The sequence below is a fragment of the Microchirus variegatus genome (assembly GCF_963457635.1).
Source record: "Microchirus variegatus genome assembly, chromosome: 15".
Lineage (NCBI taxonomy): Eukaryota > Metazoa > Chordata > Actinopteri > Pleuronectiformes > Soleidae > Microchirus > Microchirus variegatus.
Window position 1 is genome coordinate 2,644,581 of NC_139816.1, and position 21,292 is coordinate 2,665,872.

The 21,292-nt window shown below is 41.7% G+C and overlaps 1 protein-coding gene across 1 annotated transcript in view; it reads right to left on the reverse strand.

Moving 5' to 3' along the window:
• gpr158a (G protein-coupled receptor 158a) overlaps nucleotides 1-21,292 on the reverse strand; it is a gene marked incomplete at both ends in the record, with an annotated part of 100,639 nt that overhangs the window by 40,515 nt on the left and 38,832 nt on the right. Inside the window, 2 exons of the mRNA XM_083901318.1 lie at nucleotides 308-534; nucleotides 8,186-8,288. Of these exons, the coding sequence (XP_083757444.1) occupies nucleotides 308-534; nucleotides 8,186-8,288 (330 nt within the window). The remainder of the gene's footprint in view (nucleotides 1-307; nucleotides 535-8,185; nucleotides 8,289-21,292) is intronic.

A 21,292-nucleotide genomic window follows, 5' to 3' on the forward strand; every position in this document is an offset into this window, starting at 1 on the left:
TATTATAATACTACAATTAAAGTTGATATCCGTATCATTTCTATCACCAGTCTCTGCTGCTGCTGCTTATATGTTCTATAAACATGTCATTATATTCAGAACTGATAACTCCTGGTCTCTTTCTTCTGTGTCTACCTCTGCTCTGTCCCCCATTTTCCCCTTCACCCCAACCTGTCAAGCATCTGCCTAGACAGGTTGGGGTTGAAAGGAAAAATGCAGATTTGAGTCTGGTTCCGTCAGCCATTTTAAACATAAACACAACACCCTAGGCACAAACCAACGACACCAGTGCGGTTGCGTTGCCTACCTTGTTCCTGCGGTAGTGGTAGACGATCACCATGCTGATGAAGACGACGAGCATGCAGAGACACTGGAAGGAGAGGACGGCGAGGCGGAGGACGCCGTCCTCCCGCGCCACGCACGGCGTGTCGTCCTTGCAGAAGGCGCAGCCGTCCTGACACGGCAGGCAGTCGCTGGACGAGCCCTCGTCTGCGTTGGGACTGCTGTCCGCGGCGTTTCCCTTTTTACCAAACCCTGCGAGAGACAGAAGCGTAGAATGACAACTGCTCTGCACGCCATCTTTGACGGTTCTGTGATCGTCACAGATTCTGTTTTCTGAATACAATCTGTGACCTTCAGGATGCACCGATCCACCTTTTTTCACTTCCGATCCGATCCCGATACCTGACTTTAGATATCTGCCGAGTGCCGATACACCTATACTATTCCGATATGGATGCTCTGTTTGCTTAAATATTATTATCATCATTTGGATTATAAGGCTTTAATAAACTCCTTTATACAGGCAAGTATGATATGGTCGACTTTTACAACGTTTACAGTGACTTAACAGACCCCTGGCGACACACACACACACAGACTTGTACTTGCTTCATACTGAGGACTGGGTTGCTGACAAAGTGAGGACCAGCATTTCCACTCTATTCTTCCACACAAAATTTTTGGTCAAAAATTATACAAAAACGTCATACTATACTATATGTCGTCCTAAATTTCCAAAAAATGTTGACAAAAAAATTTTGGTCCAAAATTTGACAAAAACGTCATACTATACTATGTTGTCCAAAATTTCAAAAAAAAATTGACAAAAAAATTTTGGTCCAAAATTTGACAAAAACATCACACTATACTATGTCGTCCAAAATTTGAAAAAATCTTTGACAAAAAATGTTTGGTTCAAAATTTGACAAAAAACGTCATACTATACTATGTCAATAAATACCGTCTCCGTGTTAATCATTGATTTCACCGGACATTTTCGCCAGCCAAATTCACGTGACAACAGCCAAAAACCGGCATATATACCGGCTAACGTGAACCCTGGCTTGGAGGAGAGTGATTTTCATTGTTTTAATGTCGCTGTCAGTTCCGTTCTCCTCAGCGAGCAGGCGTTTAAAACGGTGACGGCTGCGATAACCTCGTCTGCAGGTTGCGGAGAGCTGAACTTCCTGGTTAACACCTGGTCAATCATGCTAGCTGGCTGTAAACTGTGGAATGGATTTCCTGAACGGAGTCGTGCATCATCACTCCGCGTCTCATCGAGACACGCCTCAGCAGAGCCGTTTCTTGCTATATGCGGACTATGCAGCTGCACAGGGCCCCACAGCCACCAGGGGGCCCCCAAATTGCAAGTTCAGACTCGCATTTTATTATATTTTTGAGAATTAAAATCTTTATTTGCATGTATTGGATGCATTCATTATGTATATATTTGGGGTAATCAGAAAAAGTTAGGAATCTCTACCTCGAGTTTGAAAAAAAATAGGGGCCCCCAAATAGTATCTCGCATAGGGCCCCCAAACAGCTAGAAACGGCCCTGCGCCTCATTTCAGGAAACCCATTCCACTTTTTGCAGCCAGCTAGCAGAGCAGTCAAGGAATCACTTGGGGAGACATTTCAGCAGACACACACAGACGTGAAGAAGTATAGAGATTTCCGATCCGTCAATTACGTGCATATCGGAACCCGATACCGATATTGGATCGGATCGGCCCCATCACTAGTATTTTGTGTCTTTTTTTTTTTTTTTAAGCAGCAGGATGCGCCATTTCACCGCGAGTGTCCCCGTTATTGAATTTCCTCCGCGTGTCCCCGCTGAGTCCAGTATTAAAAGATAAAGCAGGGATGAAGTCCGTCTTTGACAGACTGAGGCGAGGCATACGTGTTCATCCCTCTCTGACCTTACAAGCGTCCATCGACATTGTGTCAACACAGGAGAGCCGGATCTATATGTGCGAACATGAAAAGTCAACAGTGCTGCGCCGTGTTCGGTCACTGGAATATCATGCAGGGCTGATGACTGTCGCCACCTCAGGGGGAAAAAAAAAAGCACACAGACTTATTCTGGCACTTGGTTATTTCATCCTGACAAGGACGGAGTGGATGGGATGTCTGTGTGTGTACAGTATATAGAGGAGTCTGCTGATGATTAAAAACCCAGAAAGATCTATATTTTTGATGGAAGACGTGGGCGAGGAGAGGAGAGTATTTTTTAAAATAGAGACTCTTTTAAATTATGTTTACGTCATGTAAAGTGACATCTGTCCTTCTGTTGTGATTTTATTATGAGCTGAATTAATAATTGAGATTTTATCGAAATCACAACACAAACCACTGCAATTTTCAATTGTGTGTCAAAATATCATTTTAGAATGTCATGATCTGTGCACACATTATTCTACAGACTAAAGAGAACGTCGTTACTCACAGATTTGCATAAATATCACACAGGAATCACTTTTAACACCTGCGCTTCTGGACTTCTTTGCTCGATTTAACCATAAAAAGGCCAGAAAATCTCCTTTTTCCCAGAATAACTTTAAATATCTGGCAGTTATTTACAATTTGCTGCATGTAGTTGTACACAATCACCAGATTTTGCGTGTTAAATTAGAAATGTGAACAGTGTAAAACTTATTTGCGATATAAATACAGACTAGCTAGCTCTATGTAAATACAGACTAGCTAGCTCTATGTAAACACAGACTAGCTAGCTCTATGTAAATACAGACTAGCTAGCTCTATATAAATACGGACTAGCTAGCTCTATATAAATACAGACTAGCTAGCTCTATGTAAACACAGACTAGCTAGCTCTATGTAAACACAGACTAGCTAGCTCTATGTAACTATGGACTAGCTAGCTCTATATAAATACAGACTAGCTAGCTCTATGTAAACACAGACTAGCTAGCTCTATGTAAATATGGACTAGCTAGCTCCATGTAAATACGGACTAGCTAGCTCTATATAAATACAGACTAGCTTCCTCTATTTAAGTACAGGCTAGCTACTAAAGAGAACATCGTTGTTACTCACAGATTTACAAAAACACCTACGCTTCTAAACTTCTTTGCTGGTTTTAACCATAAAAAGGCCAGAAAATGTCCTTTTCCCCTGAATAACTTTAAATATCTGGCAGTTATATACAATTTGCTGCATGTCGTTGTACACGATCACCAGATTCTGCGTGTTAAATTAGAAATGTGAACAGTGTAAAACTTATTTGCGATGACATTTTGTTTGGGTTTTTGTCTCAGCGTTCAAAAACAGGCCAAACAAACATAAACTACGTCATAACCTGTCAGTCACAAGCTCAGTAAACCGTCTGCCAACGAGGAGAAAACAGGGAAATGATAGTTGGAAATAGTCTTTTGGTTTGTTTTTGTTGACAAAAGGAAGTTTTCCTTACCTTGTTAACCCGTTGTTAATCAGTAGACGTAAATAACTTTCACAACATAATAGTTGTAAATGTTGAGCCAGCATTCCTAACCCAGGGTTTCTCAATCCTGGTCCTGGTGTCTCACTGCCCTGCATGGTTTTAGAAGGTGGTTTTTTCCTGCTCCAACACACCTGGGTCACATGGTCTGATGACATTAGAATCAGGTGTGTAGGAGCAGGGAAACCACAGCAACACAACACACCTGAGTCCAGTGAATGGCTCGTTATCAGGCCTCTGCAGGTGAATGTGAGAGAAAATAGTAAAAACACAGCAGGAAATGCTGGCTCAGCATAACATAACATGTCTGCAGGTATAGCCTCAGAGCAAAAAGAGCTGGAAAAATGTTTAGATTTTTTTTTGGTCCAAAATATGACAAAAAAGTCAAACTATACTATGTCTTCCAAAATTTCAAAAAAAAATTGACAAAAAATTTTGGTCCAAAATTTAACAAAAACGTCATACTATACTATACTATGTCGTCCAAAATTCCCCAAAAATTTTGACAAAAACATTTTGGTCCAAAATTTTACAAAAACGTCATACTATACTATGTCGTCCAAAATTTCAAAAAAAAATGGACAAAAAATGTTTGGTCCAAAATTTGACAAAAAACGTCACACTATACTATGTCGTCCAAAATTTAAAAAAAAAATGGACAAAAAAATGTTGGTACAAAATTTGACAAAAACATCAAACTATACTATGTCGTCCAAAATTTGAAAAAATCTTTGACAAAAAAATTTTGGTCCAAAATTTGACAAAAAAAACTTCTATAACGTACTATACTATGTCAATAAATACCGTCTCTGTGTTAATCATTGATTGAGCTCAGCATCCCCAACTCAGCAATTAGCAACTGGGGGGGGGGGGGGTATTTTGTTATTTTGTTGTACAGTAAGTAAGTTTTTATTTGTTTGAATGAATAAATGTTAACTTTTGTCTGAAGTTTGCCTTTGTGTGATCACATTATCACAAACTATTATTGTTTTGATACCATCATTTGCCTTAACACACTACGCATTGTATCAATTTTTGAATCGAGAATTGATTTTGAATAGAATCGTGAGCCTAAGAATCGGAATCGGAATCGAATCGTGAGCCACCCAAAGATTCACATCCCTATCAGCAACTATTAAAAATTCACCTCAAAACTTAAAGGCGCCATATGTAAGAATGTGGCCAAAAACAGTTACTACACTCAAATTCAAAAATACCGAGGTCTTTTAGGTTTCGTGTTTTTCCGACGTAACTGCCAACCCGTGGTTGCTCGGCAGCTGAGACTCTACCGACTGCAATGATTGGTAGACGGCGGTAGGTGGCGCCACATGACGCCAAAACATGATTTCAAAACATAAACGTGATTTGCAGTCTGCAAAAGATTTTTTTTTTTAATGCAAATATTTTGTCTGTACTGTTGTTGTTGGTGAGTTCAGTTTGTTATATGAACATTATTCCTGAGTCTCTGTGACATATTAGGAGGATTTTATGATTTATTACATAATGCACCTTTAACCTTTGTTTATAGCGCATGTTTAAATCAAGGTTTGCAGCCAAATATGCTGCACAGAACCTCTTCGATAAAACACCAAAGAAAACAATTATTAGGTCATAACCTCAAAGGTGATAGAAACTGGGGGATCGGGACCATATCAGTGTTTTTTTTTTTATCATGTTATAATCATGCATCGTGAAGCATGCGATATATATCAGATTCTACGGTTTTATCTTTGGTGACACTGGGCGTAAAAAAAACACGCGTCTGAATGTGAAGGAACATGTTCAAAAATAAAAAAAAACTCTCCCTCTGTAAACTGAGGTGAAACAAAGCAAACAAACCCCGGGGGAAATATGAATCCAGCACGCTTGTTATTGGTTTGTACAGAAAAATCCCCCGAGTGACGCCCATGTGGCTGCAAAGATAAAGAATGGTGGACCTATATATATATATATATATATATATATATATATATGTGTGTGTGTGTGTGTGTGGCTTTTATGGAGGCTTTACTGGAAACAGCCATTGTCTCCGAGATATTTTTTTTTTGCCTTTAAAAGTAAAACTGGCCTATTTTTCAAAAAGCCATGACTCGGCACATCATTGATCCCTTCAAACAGGACCACTTATCTGCGCCGCTGTGACTCACTTCCTCCTGCAGCAGCAGCAGCAGCAGCAGCAAGCAGCAGCAGCAGCAGCAGCGGCAGCAAGCAGCAGCAGCAGCAGCATCACCGGTCTGTTGCCACAACATCTGTGCCGCGCTCGCGTGCCAGAGAGACGGAGACGACAGTGGAAAAAGATCACTGGGAGACAAAGGAGAGTGAGGACGAGCTGCTTTTCTCTGCAAACCGGAGTCAGGCCTGGTCCCCTTGTGGATTAACGGGCTTGTTATTGGCCCCACGGTGGACCAGACTGCAGCGCTACGCCTCGTTAACGGGCTTTTCCTTTCTGACACACACACACACACACATGCAAACTCCAGAAGGTGAACGTCAGTGTTTGCATCTGCTTATTTCTTTTTTGCTCTGCTCTAGTTCCTCCAGAGATGCTCCATTTCCAACGGTGTCACCATTAACGGTGCGTTCGCTCACACCAGCTCCTTCTCAGTCAAACCCTGGCCCCGTTTGAGACCAAAAGAAGCAAACTGTGCTTCCGCCTAAAGACGTAGGTGTCTGGGTTTTAACCAACACTCAGGAAGTGGACTACAACGCAGGGCATTGTGGGTAAACACAACCAAAACATACACACGTAGATAGCGAGATACGATAGCCGATACGATAACCTTACTTATAGTAAGTTTCAGAAGAAAAAGTAAAAGTAGTGGCTTAGAGAGAGTCATTGTTCAACTGAAAGGTTGTGAGTTTGATTCCCACCGGTCTACACGCCAAGTCTTTGGGCAAGACACTTACCCACCAACCTGCTCCTGACAGCTGTAGAGTGTGAGTGTGGGTAAAAACTGTAGTTGAAGCAGCTTCATCAAGACTAGCTAGTTCTATATAAATACAGACTAGCTAGCTCTATATAAATACAGACCACCTAGCTCTATATAAATACAGACTAGCTAGCTCTATGTAAATACAGATTAGCTAGCTCTATATAAATACAGACTACCTAGCTCTATATAAATACAGACTAGCTAGCTCTATGTAAATACAGATTAGCTAGCTCTATATAAATACAGACTACCTAGCTCTATATAAATACAGACTAGCTAGCTCTATGTAAATACAGACTAGCTAGCTCTATATAAATACAGAGTAGCTAGCTCTATATAAATACAGACTAGCTAGCTCTACGTAAATACAGACTACATATCTCTATATCTATAAATACAGACTAGCTAGCTCTATGTAAATACAGACTACATATCCCTATATCTATAAATACAGACTAGCTAGCTCTATATAAATACAGACTAGCTAGCTCTATATAAATACAGACTAGCTAGCTCTATGTAAATACAGACTACATAGCTCTATATCTATAAATACAGACTAGCTAGCTCTATATAAATACAGACTAGCTAGCTCTATGTAAATACAGACTACATAGCTCTATATCTATAAATACAGACTAGCTAGCTCTATATAAATACAGACTACCTAGCTCTATATAAATACAGAGTTGCTCACTCTATATAAATACAGACTAGCTAGCTCTATGTAAATACAGACTACATAGCTCTATATCTATAAATACAGACTAGCTAGCTCTATATAAATACATAGTTGCTCACTATATATAAATACAGACTAGCTAGCTCTATGTAAATACAGACTAAAATGATTCAAATTCAGTTTCTGGTGGCTCATATTTCAGCCCACAGACTGGGCCGAGTTCACCCGAGCTGTGGAACGACGGTAACAACCGTGACATCGCCAATGAGTTGCTGTTTTGTTCTCCCACGACTCGCTTCGCGTCCGCGACATCACAGCTTACAGTGCAGAACGGTTAATCCCTCGCAGTGGGAACGGTGTTGACCACCATCTCTCTGAGCAACATCACTCAGGTGTAATAGTCTAATAATATGAATTTTAGGCTAAACCCAGCACTTCGCACACGGGGGAATATGTGACGTGAAAAGAAACGGGAGCGATAAAAGCTGCAGGAGTAAAGCGTGAATGAGCGAAATGGACACAGAGGAGCGCGGTGGATGAGGTTTGAGTGCGACGAGACACGAGGGAAAAGTGGATTTTAAATGAAAGTGTGCAGGTGAAAACCACCGGGGTTCTGTGTTTGCAAAAAAGGCCCTTTTTTAATTAACTCACACACCGAGTAAAAGGTGCAGAAATAACTACCATTAAAAAGATATTTCCCACCTGGAACCCGATTAACCTCCCCAGGTAACTGAGACTTTGTCAAACAGATCGTGACGAGCTTGAGTCGATGAATCTCAAACGAGCTACGGCGCGTTTTTTTTTCCCCCCGATATAGCTTCTGTCACTCACTTGTGAAGCCGTTGACAGCCACTCTGTTGGGATGGTAGAACCCGTTCCTGCAGTGACACTTGTACTTGTCCAAGACGAAGCCATGACCACTGATCGGCAAACACTGGACATGGGGAGAAAAGGACAGTAACGCAAAAATGTTATATTCACACAAACGTGTCAATACTGAGTAGGACAAAAGTATTTGGTGACACCAAACCAGGTGTTTCAATCAGGCTTTGGGCTCTAGGCCCCTCATCTCCAACGAAGGGCAATCTTAACGCTTCAGCATACATTTTGACATTTTGGACAATGCTATGCTACCAACATTGTAGCAGCAGTTTGAGGAAGGTCCTAGAAAGACTACAAAGTCCCTAAAAGGTGATACTTAAGTAAAGTGAAGTTCATATAGCCTATAGCTTTTATATAAATGCAGGCTAACTAGCTCTATGTAAATACAGACCAGCTAGCTCTATGTAAATACAAACTAGCTAGCTCTATGTAAATACAGATCAGCTAGCTCTATGTAAATACAGACCAGCTAGCTCTATGTAAATACAAACTAGCTAGCTCTATGTAAATACAGATCAGCTAGCTCTATGGAAATACAAACCAGCTAGCTCTATGTAAATACAGACCAGCTAGCTCTATGTAAATAATGTGAACAGTGTAAAACTTATTTGCCATGACAATTTGTTTGCGTTTTTGTCCCACCAGTGCCAAGTCTTTGGGCAAGACACTTACTTACTTACTAGCTCTATGTAAATACAGACTAGCTAGCTCTATGTAAATACAGACTAGCTAGCTCTATGTAAATGCAAACTAGCTAGCTCTATGTAAATAAAGACTAGCTCTATGTAAATACAAACTAGCTAGCTCTATGTAAATACAGACCAGCTAGCTCTATGTAAATAAAGACTAGCTAGCTCTATGGAAATACAAACTAGCTAGCTCTATGTAAATAAAGACTAGCTAGCTCTATGGAAATACAAACTAGATAGCTCTATGTAAATACAGACCAGCTAGCTCTATATAAATACAGACTAGCTAGCTCTATATAAATACAGACCAGCTAGCTCTATGTAAATAAAGACTAGCTAGCTCTATGGAAATACAAACTAGCTAGCTCTATGTAAATAAAGACTAGCTAGCTCTATGGAAATACAAACTAGATAGCTCTATGTAAATACAGACCAGCTAGCTCTATATAAATACAGACTAGCTAGCTCTATATAAATACAGACCAGCTAGCTCTATGTAAATACAGACTAGCTAGCACTTGAGGAAGGTCCTTTTCTATTCCGACATGCTTGTGTCCCAGTGCGCAAAGACTACAAAGTCCCTATAAGTTGATACTTAAGTAAAGCAAAGTTCATATATAGCTTCTATATAAATACAGAGTAGCTAGCTCTATGTGAATACAGACCAGCTAGCTCTATGGAAATACAAACTAGCTAGCTCTGTGTAAATTCAGACAAGCTAGCTATATTTAAATAAAGGCTAGCTAGCTCTATATAAATACAGACTAGCTAGCTCTATGTAAATAAAGACTAGCTAGCTCTATATAAATACAGAGTAGCTAGCTCTATCTAAATACGGACTCGCTAGCTCTATATAAATACGGACTAGCTAGCTCTATATAAATACGGACTAGCTAGCTCTATGTAAATATGGACTAGCCAGCTCTATGTAAATACAGACTAGCTAGCTCTATGGAAATACAGACTAGTTAGCGCTTGAGGAAGGTCCTTCTCTATTCCGACATGCTTAAGTGCCAGTGCGCAAAGCAAGTCCCTAAAAGTTGATACTTAAGTAAAAGTACAAGTATCTAACCAGAAAACGACTTTTGGTAGAAGTTGAAGTCACATTTTATAATAATAGTACGTCATCACACTCCATCAGTCCTCATCATACATATCAAACATGAAAGCATTTCTAATGTTTTTAACACTTAAATTGCCAATTTTTTGTATTGATGCATCAAAAATAGTGATTTGAGTCGGTTTCAATGAGCACATTTTTGTGCGTAAGGTGTGTCAGTGTGAGTATTTTAGTTAAGGTTGTTCACAATGGAGTAAAAAAAAAAAAAGAAAATACATGAATGAAATTGAGAAGACTGAAAAATGCACAACCTGGCATACGCTTCACTTCCCCTTTTATTTTGGTAAATGTTCAGGGTTTCCTGTTATACTGACACTTCATCCAGCTTGACACATCTCCCCTAATTCCCTCATGAGCTTCACCTGGTGATGCTTAGTCAATCACTCACAGCTGCCCTTGATTCCCTCGCCTCTATATAGTGTTCCCAGTTCCCTTGTCAGTTGCCAGTGCGTCGTTTTTTTGGCTACCTGACGTCATGTCAGTGCTCATGTCTGAATTACGCCAAGTTTGTTTCATTCCTAGTATAGTTGGTCCTAAAGCTGAGCTTTGTTTTTGTTTTTGCCTTCTCTAGAAGAAGTGATTTCGTTTTTGCCCCAGTCGGCAATACCGAGGTCTTTTAGGTTTCGCTTTCTAACGTAACTGGCGACCCGTGGTTGCTCGGCAGCTGAGACTCTACTGACTGCAATGATTGGTAGACGGCGGTAGGTGGCGCCACATGACGCCAAAACATGATTTAAAAACATAAACATGATTTGCAGTCTGCTAAATATTTGTTTATATATATATACATATATAAGGGGCTGTCAAAAGATAAACATTTTTAATCAGATTAATCACAGGGTAGCTGTGGATTAATCACGATTAATTACCATTCGTAAATATGCCAAAAAAAAATCAAATTTTCTCTTTATATTGTTGTAGGAACGGAGAGATAAATAAAGTATGTGAAAATATGAATGTAAAGAACAATAAAATACTGTAAATAACTTGTAAAAACCTATACAAACTTAGTAAAAAATAAACATTACATTGTAAAGAACCCACATTATAAGACAATATAAATTAATAGAAAAAATGAAATGCTGTAAATAACTTTTAAAAAAAGAACTTTTTAAAAAACTATACATTGCACTGTAAATAACTCACATTATAAACAAAATATAAAGTATAGAAGTTAAATAGTTTTCCACAGCAGGAAATTCCTCATCAGCACCTTTGAAGCACTGCTTCTGCTAGTTAGCGTTAGCGTCAGCTAGCATTCTGACGCTAATGTTAGCTGCTGTCTGTGTCCCCGTTTAGTTAGACAGTGACTGTTAATGTTATGATTATATCATTATTATTATATAAAGTTTCAGTTGTTGCCTTCCACAGGGAGCCCGTGGTGTCATGAGAGGAAAAAGAGGTGTGATTATTTAACCTCCGCGTTCTCGTCTCTCAACGTTAAATTAGCGAAGCCTCCGCCGTGTGATTGAGTGTCTGACAGGAAACGGAGTGAAGCTCTGGAGCCGGGGTCGTCATGGGGCGTCTTTGGCAGACTTTGTGAGCCGTTTGCCAAATTACGAGACATAATTAACGTCTAAATTAAGACCAGACTTTATTTGCATGATTAAAGGAGAGCCGTTAAATTCTTCCGTCTCTCGGGGAAAAAAAAAACCAGACTCCGTCTTGTCCAATGCTGATATTTCCTCCTGTTTCTTAATCTTCATAGCAGTCTCTCTCTCTCGAGATGATAATGACTTACGAGTCTGGTAGGAACGGCGAGGGAGTGGCTCAGAATAGCGGCGACGCTTCAAGTGACTCTCGACACGCGCGGGGGGTGAAGTGTTTGTGACCCGACTGTGAGGCCGGCGGCGGCGGCGGCGGCGTCTGAACCAAGCAGCAGAAGAACGGACTGAAGAGGCAGATATTTCCGACTCCCTCGCTTCCTCTCAAGGTCTGACGCTGAGGTCTAAGTGCATTTTCTTTTTCAGACTCGTGGTCTCGAAAAAGCACAAGGTAATTTACCAGTTTAGCGTTCGGACGACAAGTTCCGCAAATAAATCACTTGGGAGAGCATTTAAAGTGGCGCCGGATGAATGCGATGAAGACGGACGTCAGTGAGTGACGGACTTTAAAAAAGGCTCCTTTTGCTCCTCAAACCTTAAACCCGTGTGCAGCACTTTATACTCTGACTTATTCTTAGTTTTTTTTTTTTTTTGACTTTTTTTTTCTCTCCATGTGACAAAATACACTCGTTTAATCAGAACAAATTGTACACAAAACGGTTTAAACTAAACATTATACTTCTACTGCGGCGTAGTAGAGCTGCAAAATAACGATTATTTTCTCAATTAAAGGTGAAGTAAGTAGTTTATAGTGCCATCTAGAGGAGAGGCTGAAATTTACAACAACGAACTGCTCCTCTGCTCACCCCCCTCCCTTCCCTGAGCGCTACGGTATCCGCAGCCGGTCAAATGTCGTCCTCGTCGTCTTTCTCCGTGTCAGCAGATGAGGTTCGTGAGGCGAGGGAGAGGGCGGAGCTACCGCGACCGTAGCAGACGAATCGGAGAGAGAGGAGGCGGGACTTCAGCTACAAGTAAAGAGACGCTTGATTTGTTCTCTCTCGCGTTTGTCCTTACAGGCTCCCGTAGAAACATGGCGTCTCTCTGCTAACAGTTGCTATGCAACCGCGGCCCGCGACCGTGTTATTTTACATGACTTTTTGAAACACTACGAAAATGAAACAAAAACTATTATACAGCGACTAGACAATGCAGGAGCATGTAATATGTATAAAAAAGTGGATTTTGGGTCATATAAACCCATAAATACTACACAGTGTCCCTTTAATCGATGAATCGTTTGGTCCATAAAATGTCAGAAAATGTTTAAAAAAACGTTGATCAGTGTTTGTCAAAGCTGGAAATGATGATGTTTCTCTAATGTCTTTTGTTTTGTCCACAAACCAAAATGATTCAGTTTTAATGATTTCTTTGTTCATGTGGAGCAAAGAAACCAGGAAAATATTCACATTTAAGAAACTGAAATGATCAGAAATCTTGTTTTAATCATGAAAAAAAGCTTCAAACCGATTAATCGATTATCAAAAATAGTTGCCGATTCATTTAGTAATCATCGATTCATCGATTAATCGTTTCAGCTCTACTTGCGTAGCGCGTTATCCGAATGCGTAACCACGGAGACCACCTCGAGCGGTGCAGGATTATACGCGCTGCAATTTCCCGCCCCCGATCAGTAGGGGTCGCTAAGCAAGGTCGTTGTGCTTTTTGCCTACAGCGAGCAATGGCGTCCGAGAGAGATAATATAACGGTCAAACGTGCAGCTGCGTGTGCTGCGACGCTAAAACCACACAGTGTTGTGTTGTCGTCGACACAACGTGAACGCTGCACGGCGCTGACCTACTTCTACACGTCTGCCATATGCTATTAATTACGTTTGATGATGTTGTGTGTTGATGCCGTGTTGTTGTTGTTGTTGTTGTTGTTGTTGTTGTTGTTTTTTTTCTCCCTTCCCCCCACTTAATGAGCTGCAGGCATCAACCGCTCTGCCCGGAAAAAGAGAGAAATCACATCGCATTAACCGACCGTTAATGAGATCCACGCCGCGATCAGATCGATGTCTGACTGCGCACAGTCTCCCAAATATGGGCGATTAATAAAGCGCGGACGTCGTAAATAGTTTACGTCGCCTTTTACCTCACATTATCGCACGCCGACGCGTGGGTAAATAAGCGTTTCCCCGCCTCATTAGTCTTCTTCATGGCGGTCACGTGTTAGAGACACGCAGAGTTATTAGTAGAAGGTTCCAGCAGCAGCAGCAGCAACCACTCTGTGTTGTTTACATCCCAGCTTTGGCAGCTGTCAATCACACACACACACACACACACACACACACTGAAATGCTAATTGCCATGGCGATGCATGTGTGACCGCAAGCGAGGGCCTTTTTATGGGAGTGCATCATGCTGTCAGAGCAGCGTGGTGAGCCTGCTACACAGAGAATTTGTATATTTCAGTTTATTTTTACATTTTCAACAGTTAATTGTTGTGTCTGAGCCACATACATATATATCTATATATAAATATATATAGATATATATGTATATGGGGAAATGTCATGAAATAAAAGGTCAAATATGTGCTGTTGTATCTCATATATTCCTGGTGGAGTTTGCAAGTGAATTCTAGACATTTTTTTTGCGTGATTTTAAATTGTTTAATGTTTCAAATGGTTTAAATTTCCACAATTGATTTTTTTTTAATTTTTAATTTCGAATGTATTTCCTGCCTGTAAAGCACTATGAATTGCCTTGTGTAAGAATGGCGCTATACAAATAAACTTGCCTTGCAAACTTGACCTACAGGGCCGTTTCTAACTGTTTGGGGGGCCCTATGCGAGATACTATTTGGGTACTAAATACTATTCTTTATAGATGAATGACATCTATAAAGAACTACTGGTTGCAGTACCATAAAATGTCTGCAGGTGGAGCCCCAGAGCAAAAAGGGCTGGAAAACTTTTTGATATTTTTTTCTTGGTCCAACATTTGACAAAAATGTCACACTATTCTATGTCGTCCAAAATTAAAAAAAAAAAAATTTGGTCAAAAATTTGGCAAAAACGTCATACTATACTATGTTTACCAACATTTCCAAAAAAAATTGACCACAAATTTTTGGTCCCAAATTTGTCAAAAAAGTCATACTATACTATGTCATCCAAAAGTTGAAAAAAAAAATAATAATTTCGGTCCAAAATTTGACAAAAATGTCATACTATACTATGTCGACAAAAATTTAAAAAAAAAAAGTTTGACCAAAAATTGACAAAAACGTTATACTATACTATGTCATCCAAAAGTTGAAAAAAAAATTGACAAAAAAAAATTGACAAAAAAGTCATACTATATTATATGTCGTCCAAAAGTTGAATTCTTTTTTTTTTTTACAAATTGAGAAAAGCATTTTATAGCAACCTAAGGAAGTGATTTCAATGAAAACAAAGTGAGGACCGGCCAAAATGTCCTCACTCTGTAAAAATGACCTCACTTTGTTGGTTAAAAACCCTCACTGGTCCTCAGTATGCCGCAAGTACAAGAACACACACACACACACACACACACACACACATTTATGCGCTTCCTGCCGACATCAAACACAGCCGTTCCTCTGCATCACCTCTCTGTGACACGGTACAGGGGAATTAAGAAAAAAAAAACTCAAAGAGCAGCACTAATTAACGCCGAGGCCAGGATTCTTCTTCCACTTGACCAGGAAACCAGGACAAAGCACAGGCGGCTAATCGAGCGCTAATAGGCCTCTGTAGATGTTTGTAATAATAATCCTACGGAGGGCGACACGAAGCCCGAGGACAGCGTTATCGTTTGGTAATTACTGATGGAAAACGATGGAGTGAAGAGAGAGAAGCTGCTCGTACAGGGTTAGTAAAAATGTGAAGATCAAATCCCTCCTCATGGGTTTTTATACATGCATGTTATAGAAGCCTTTAACTAGGCCTGGAAAACACCATTCTTCTGAAGGATTCGGGTCATTCTGAGTCGCTCACTCAAATGATCCGGGTTATTCTGAGTCACTTGAGTCAGTTTTGCTAAATCGCCAAGAAAACTCAGTCCTAGTATGTTATAATAATTCACCCTTTGTTGTTGTTTTGTTAACAATAGAAAAGTCTGTCTAGCATTAGCCTATTATTATTATTATTATTATTATTAGCCCCCAAATCGATTGAATGTGGCCCTGCCCATTAATATCAACTTATAATTTAGAGTTTAGAGCTGAAACAATCAATCGATGGATGAAATCGATTATTAATCGAAATGTATTTCCTGCCTGTAAAGCACTATGAATTGCCTTGTGTAAGAATGGCGCCATACAAATAAACTTGCCTTGCAAACTTGACCTACAGGGCCGTTTCTAGCTGTTTGGGGGGCCCAATGCGAGATACTATTTGGGGGCCCCTAATTTTTTCAAAACTCGAGGTAGAGATTCCTAATTTTTCATATATTCTGTTATTCTATTCAGGCTCTCATCACGTAAACATAACCGATTAACATTACGTCTGTAAACTCCTGATAATTCCAACTAATCTGTTCACACCGGCCTTTGATTTGCAGCTCCCAGTGAGCGTCGGGTTGGGTAGAATCGGGCCAAACTGTCCTCCGGTGCAGCGGTGAGGGCACGAGCCGGTGCAGACGGAGTCACAGGGCCACTGCAGAGAGGTTGATGGCTGTGGGCCTGTGCGCTCAGAGGGGACAGCTCCACGTTCCAGCCAGGCCTTTAAACGAGGTCAACCGGCAGGAGTTAGCCGGAGAGGAGCTGCCCGGACGCTCTTTGGGTTCTGTCCAACGGCACAAAGCCCAAACAGCAGAGATATAAACACTCGGGGGCCCTGGAGAGGGAGCTTAACTGAACATGGAGCTGGGACACGTAAACACATGCAGACATGGCTGCGCTTCTTCTTCTTCTTCTTCTTCTTCTTCTTCTTCTCTAATCGCCTCCGCGGCTTATGTTCGCGTCAGAGTAAAGGCCACATTATACTTGTACTGATTATACCGACTGCGTAATGCGTTATCCGTCTGCGTCACCACGGAGACGCCTCGAGCCTTTATACTTCTGCGTCGCGGTGACGGAGACGCGCTGCAATTTCCTCGCCCGATCAGTAGGGGTCGCTGCGCAAGGTTGTTGTGCTTCAGGCTACAGTGAGCAATGGCGTCCGAGAGAGAAAGACTGTTGTTGTTGAAACAGTGGTCGTTTCTCACTTTTCTGTGTCACGGAACGCAGTTTTAAGATCATTTGAGGCGATAAAAATTGGCCATTTAGAGTCTAAACATGTGCTGTGTGTGTTAAGATATGACGTATTTATAGTTTGGCAGCGCCGTTGTCGGCGGGGATCAGCTCCGCCCTCTGTGGACGCTCGGTGCTCACTGTGAGCCGGCACAGAGCAGCTTAGTTCGGCCTGTCCTGAGGACCAATCGCAGCTCTCGCCGTCTCCGTTGTCCCTTGACGGAGTGACGGACGCAGAAGTATAAATTGGGCTTAAACTGGACGGCTTCATATTGAAGAACAATGAGCGCTGAGACAAAGATGCCTTCAGGGGGGACAGAGTGTCACCGGTGAAGGACAAGGTGAACACTGCCGCTCGTGTCCACTGCAAAAGTCGCCGCTTCGCTTTCTTTTACAAGTGTGAAAACGGGTATTTTGGAGACTTGATTATTTCCAACAAAAACATGACAAAAACACCAATAATCTATCCCGGGTGAACCCTGTCCGATCTGCCGACAACGGGGATGCCGTTTTGGGCCAACGGCAGAATCTCCCAGAAACAAGGACCCGATCACAAACGCCATGGCGACGCATGGCTCCCACTCGATCCACGAAGGTCCCCCCCAAACAAAAGTCATCAGACATCCATTACTGCATCGCCATCGCTCCTCGAAAACTGACAACAAGCACTTTTGTTGCTCCGTCAACGAGATTTGGTAGCGTCGTCGGTTGTCGGTCTGTACAATTGAGGACGGACACCGGGCACATCCGGTTGCGTGCGTTGAACCGCAGAAGAAGAATCACGACCGTTGTGGAGGTGTTTCACGAGCGACAGTGTCTTCTGACTCTGGGTCTGACTCCGGGTCAAAGGTCGTCAAAGGGACTGAGGCGGGGAGTCGTGAAGAAGCTATTTTTAAACACTGTTAAAACAATGTTTTGATAATGAGGAGCAGTGCATCCACCGTTCCAGAGGGGGGAGCTGTGCTTCTGGGAGAGGGTGTGCTGAATATGTCACTTCCAGGTACTGGCCAATCACAACACAGTCTGTCTTCTGGGTGAGAGAGTTGAGTCTCAAATCTCGCGGCTGGGGAACAGCGTCAGAAAAGACAGATTTCTATCGGCTCGTTTACAGCAACTAGGAGGTTTTTGAGCATAAAAACAAGTTAATGTATGTAAATAGACCTCCATAACTAACATATATGTGCACCAGGACCACTCTATGTGACCTTTAATTCTTTGACAATTTGTTGTTTTTCTTGAAGGCGATTTGGCATACTTGGCTCCTTGTTTGGTGGTCCATATTATGGATATTTCAATCTCAATTTCATTTGTCGCAAGATGCATATACAACGATACACTGCAAACTAGTGGTGGGATGCCGTCACTTCACGGGAAACACAATCGCCATGCATTGTGGTAAATGTAGTTTACGGTCAACACGCCTCAAAGGGGCACTGTGTAGTATTTATAGGTTTATATGACCCAAAATCCACTTTTTTATACATATTATGTGCTCCTGCATTGTCTAGTCGCTGTATAATAGTTTTTGTTTCATTTTCATAGTGTTTCAAAAAGTCATGTAAAATAACATGGTCGCGGGCCGCGGTTGCATAGCCACTGTTAGCAGAGAGACGCCATGTTTCTACCGGAGCCTGTAAGGACAAACGCGAGAGAACAAAACAAGCGTCTCTTTACTTGTAGCGGAAGCCCCGCCTCCACTCTCTCCGCTTTGTCTGCTACGGCCGCGGTAGCTCCGCCCTCTCCCTCGCCCTCACGAACCTCATCTGCTGACGAGGACGACATTTGACCGGCTGAGGACACCGTAGCGCTCAGGGAAGGGAGGGGGTGAGCAGAGGAGCAGTTCTTTGTTGTAAATTTCAGCCTCTCATGGCAGTTTCATGCCTTGTCCTTTGTGAGTACACTGCTCCTCCTAATTTCACGTCTCTCTCACGGGTCCACGGACAAACGTTACCTCTACATTTTCGCTCTAATTCCCTCCCTCCCTGGACCAAATGTTTGCTTTCCGCCTGCGTTTAACGGGGCGCCGACGCTAAGACTCTGCGCAGCAGATGCACAGCAGACTTTGCCCGAGGCCGAGTGTGTTCGCGTCTTCAAAGTGTTTTCCGTGTAAATTCCGAGGTTTCCCGCCATTATCCACAGAGCCAATTAGCGAGACAGTGTGTAGCCGCCCGAGGCCGCGAGGCCAGAGCGACAACCAGAAGTGTCCTGTGATCGCTCGTCCCTCTGCGTCACGCCCGGCGGCTCTCGACCTTGGACGAGACATACCTGTGTCCAAATGAGTGGTTTTGTTCAAGACAAAGTGTTTATTCTAAATCAGGGGTTCTCAAAGTTCTGATACCTGAGGGCCAATTTAGGAACCCAACATTGGACTGAGGGCTGCCAAAGAAAAAAAAACAGAAAAAAACCCAGAAATAAATCTCATTTGTAATCATTTTAATGACCAGATTGCAGTTCTACAATTTAGCGTTAAGTAATATAAGCGTTAATATAATGTAATTTAAGCGTTAATATAATAACTCAGTATTTTGGCCATTGTTCTTACCTTCTAATTACAGGTTAATACCAAGTAACACATTTCTGTTACCATATATTTACTGGGTAAATAGCTAGTAATTGGGGGCTGTAGCTACCTGCTTATTACCAGCTTATAACACAATAATACACTAAAATTCACCATATAGAAACCAGGTAAATACCCAGTATTTTTGTTTACACTTATTGGTCTGTATCCAGTAATGTCCAATAAACATTTAACAAGCTTAGTCGCTCCTGGATTAAAACTATCAACTGTAATTCATTGTGGGGGCCGCCAGAAATGTTTCTGCGGGCCACCATTGGCCCCCGGGCCGCACTTTGAGAACCAATGTTCTAAATGAAATAAACAACTATAAACGACTATTTGAATGCTTTTCTGTGCATATGCTACCACTTCTACCCCCATGATCTCTTGATACTTGTGTGGACCCCCACGGTGCATCTCGAGAGGTTGTTCCAATAAAATCCAAATAACGTTTCCAAATTCGAGGTTTTTATTTAAGAGTAAAGTCGCCCGTTAAATGAACAACATTCATCCTCGACTGACAGAATTATTGCACTTTCTTAGAGAATCCTCTGAAATGAAATGAAGGCAGTGAGACAGAGAAGATAATGTATACATCTGTAATAATCTATATTCCGTTACCTGTGATTGGACGTCTCACATTCCTGCCACAATTGACAATATATATATCATTAGTTGTATTTGTGTATCTTCTTCGGCTGAGTTTTCAGTGATTATATTGAGTTTGTACAAATCTGAAAACCGTGTTGATGGAGAGAAAAAGGTCCAGAGTCCAGTGTTTCCCAGCATCTTTCTAAAGACGTGACCCCGAATGAATCGTAAAAGGTGTCATCACTTTTGAATTGGTAAATGTTTGGTAAATGAATTAAAGCGCAATGTTTAAAACACATATAACATATAACTCTCACCGGGAAGCGCATGAATCCTGGAAATAGAGATTAAATTAAACAAAAAAAAAGCCTTTATTTTGCATTTACCAAAGCATTCCACATGGGGCACCAGAGGACCAATGTGAAAAAGATTGATTTTCTCTTTGGTGCAGGAGAGACAGCGCCTTTAAAGCTCACATAGAGTGGTCCTGTTGCACATATATGTTAGTTATGGAGGTCTACTTACAAACATTAACTTGTTTTTATGCTCAAAAACCTCCTAGTTGCTGTAAACGAGCCGATAGAAATCCTCTTTTCTGACGCTGTTGCCCAGCCGCGATATTTGAGACTCAACTCTCTCACCCAGAAGACAGAGTGTGTTGTGATTGGCCAGTACCCGGAAGTGACATATTCAGCACACCAGCTCTCAGAAGCGCAGCTCCCCCCTCTGGAACGGTGGATGCACTGCTCCTCATTATCAAAACATTGTTTTAACAGTGTTTAAAAATAGCTTCTTCACGACTCCCCGCCTCAGTCCCTTTGACGACCTTTGACCCGGAGTCAGACCCAGAGTCAGAAGACACTGTCGCTCGTGAAACACCTCCACAACGGACGTTATTCTTCTTCTGCGGTTCAATGTACGCAACCGGATGTGCCCGGACTAGTGTCCGGAGCAGGAGGATCTGCTGTTCAGGAGAACCGCTGTTTACGTAACCGGACCGGGTTTTTTCAGAGATCTCGCTGAGCCCGAGATTACAATAAAACACAGCGTTCTCAGCAGTGGCTGAACTGTTTGTTTAGAACCTTCAGGGCTTCGTAAACAAGGTAACGACGCAGATACACACTAAAAAAAAATAGCGTTAATTGGAACTTCCTGTCTAGTTCCGCTTTAAAAATGTTGTGTCACGGTCCCCACAACGTCAGTGCGTGAACACACACTCGTGTCCCCACAGCGCCAGCTTTCGTATAACGACACAGTAACACGGTTAGTGAGTCTGTGCCATGACTCGGTATTTCC